The 2,581-nt window shown below is 53.7% G+C and overlaps 1 protein-coding gene across 2 annotated transcripts; it reads left to right on the top strand.

The window, feature by feature from the left end:
• The first annotated feature begins 556 nt into the window (after positions 1-556).
• Positions 557-1,723, top strand: LOC144700029 (polygalacturonase ADPG2-like). 2 transcript variants are annotated; one of them, XM_078571401.1, is made up of 3 exons: positions 557-972; positions 1,056-1,187; positions 1,313-1,723. In XM_078571401.1, exons 1-3 carry the CDS (start codon positions 781-783, stop codon positions 1,322-1,324), a joined length of 336 nt encoding a protein of 111 aa, XP_078427527.1. In that variant the 5' UTR covers positions 557-780; the 3' UTR covers positions 1,325-1,723. The 2 variants fall into 2 exon arrangements, with proteins under 2 accessions (XP_078427527.1, XP_078427526.1); XM_078571400.1 differs by having other exon boundaries at positions 559-972; positions 1,056-1,723.
• Positions 1,724-2,581: the final 858 nt, after the last annotated feature.

Raw genomic sequence — 2,581 nt, 5'->3', positions numbered from 1 at the left:
GACGCCTGAGAAATTACCGAAATGTAGTTACTTCCCGTTTCCCCTCTTCGAGACTCTTTTTGTTATGTCGTCTGTCATAATGGTACAACAAACGGAAAGGCTGTATTCTTCTCCTCGAATAATTTACAATGCATCGTCTTAAATCATTCCATTAAATAATCATTCAATTTACTTTGGCTAGCGGAAATTAAACTACAGCCTGTAGCAGATAAGAGCACAGTAGGTTCAAGGGGAGAGCTCAATCTGCGGCCACGCGTCATGTGTTTAACCTAGAACTCGGCGTAGATGAGTCAGAAACATCGTCAAAAAGTAAATCTTTCGAAAACGTTCTTGTGTCCGACGCGTGGACAGAGAGAAGGTTTTGATGGGAATCGGAAAAGAGTCCCGCTGGGTGAGCAATGAGCATGTTCATGAATGAAACACAAACGATTAGTTCGGTCGCCGGTTATTCTCGTTGTTGACTCCAGTCAAATCTCTAATCACACGAAAGCGGTGGTCGTCGACTATAAACGCGTATTTGTGAGTAACCTCAGAGGGTAAGGAAGAAAAAAAGACGAACCAGGGCGCAGATGCGGCGACGTTGGAAAGCAGATCTTCCTTCCGTTCCTTCCGTCTCCACTCTCTTATCCAAAACACAGTTTCTCTTCTCCCCTCTATAAAATCCTGCTCAGGGCCGTCCGTGATAATCAACGATACCCTACGGACGGATTAGCCTCTCTCCTTCTCTCCGTCTTCTCTTTCGTATCCTTCATCTTTGTCAACCCTTCTCACATTTAGACGATGTACGCGACTCTTCTCGTCCTAGCCTTTATGCTGCGGCTTGGTCGCGGCCTGTCGCAAGACAAAATGGATTACAACTTCACTGTCTATTCTGGTAGCACTTGGAGAAGATCCATTCAGAGCATGCCAACCAGGTTAATAAAGGTCGACGACTTTGGCGACCGCGGCGACGGGTCGACGGATGACACCAAGGTAGTAGGTCCATTCATTCATAATTTTATATTTCGTACATTTTGCCGGTATCCTCTCGTTCTAAGCAGTTCATTTGTCCACAGGCTTTTGTCGCCGCCTGGAACGCCGCTTGCGCTTCTTCCGCCCCAGTTAATATGCGCGTGCCACTGGGAAAGACTTACCGGCTAAAACCCATCGTCTTCTCCGGTCCCTGCAAGTCTTTTATCTCCGTGGCGGTGAGACGACTGTTCCTCCGTAAAACGAAATACTGATCGGAGGGCCTTAACGGAATTCTCGGGATCAAGGTCCTTATCAAAATAAGATGTTCAGAAGAGTAATCTATTCATAGAATGAAATTCAGCAAATAATGTGATGGCGCGGCACCGCCGGACATCATCGAGCCAGCACGCGAGGAGCCACCGTCGTTACCGAGCCCGCCACCGACACGACGAGCCGCCGGAGCGACGCACGACCCCGAGTTCAAATACTCGGCGTGACGCACGCGCCACGTCACCATCGGAGCATTCCACTTATCCTTATCTTTTCATATCTTTACTTTTGTTCTCCTTTCTTATCTCTTATCATCGTCGTTTCACATGCTGTCGTGTAGTGAGGGGAGAGCCCATATGAGGACGTCTTCCCCTCCCATGGGCCTGACAGTCCCATTTTCCCCTTTTATTTTATTTTCCTTTTGTTGTCCAAAGGGGGCCCATCTTCACCCATTATATAAGGGGGGGGTGGGCGCCCAAGTAAAGTACTCTTGAATTTTTAAGTTACGATGTTATGAGAATTTGAAGAGTCACGATCGTGAGAACAGGAAGAAGAAAGGAAAAATAAGAAGAAGAAGAAGGAGGAGGAGGAAGAAGAAGAGGAAGGAGAGGAAGAAGGAGAAGAAGGGAAAGAAGAGAGAAGAGGAAGAGGAGCCGCCGCCCGCCGCCCGGCCGCCGCCGTCTGCCGCCCAGCCGCCGCCCGTGGTTGTTGCCGCAGCCTGCGCCGTCTCCTCCGTTCCTGCCGCCGCCTGCGCCGTCTCCGCACCTCCTGCCGCCGCCCGCGCCATCTCCCTACTCCCCTGACGCCGCCCACGCTTTTCCCGCACCTCCTGTCGCCGTCCTTTCCCTTTTTCCCCACTCTGCTGCTGCTTGTCCACGGCCGCGCCCTTTCACCTCCCGCCGCCGCCCGCGCCGTCTCCTTCACCCCTACCGTCGCCCGCACCATCTCCCTACTCCCCTGTCGCCGCCCACGCTCTCCCCGCACCTCCTGCCGTCATCCTTTCCCTTTTCAACCACTCTACCGCTGCTCATCCACGGCCGCGCCCATTCACCTCCCGCCTCCGCCCGCGCTATCTCCCTACCCCTATCGCTGCCCGCGCTCTCCCTGCGCCTCCTGCCGCCATCCACTCCCCTTCCCGCCGCTCTGCCACAGCGTTCCACCGTCGCGCCCTCTATCATCCCGTCTCCGCCCGCACCGTGCAGCCTGTTTTTCTTTTCCCCGTCGCACATCGCCCATAGCCGTCGGGCAGCCTTGCGCCCACGTCCCCTTCTCCGCGACCGCTGCGCGCTCACGTCCCTTTTCCTCCTAACCCCGCCATTCGACTCAGCCTATCTGCTCACGACACCCCATCCCGCTGCCG

Source organism: Wolffia australiana, chromosome 2, assembly GCF_029677425.1.
Source record: "Wolffia australiana isolate 7733 chromosome 2, ASM2967742v1".
Lineage (NCBI taxonomy): Eukaryota > Viridiplantae > Streptophyta > Magnoliopsida > Alismatales > Araceae > Wolffia > Wolffia australiana.
This window is presented reverse-complemented; position numbering and strand designations above follow the sequence as displayed.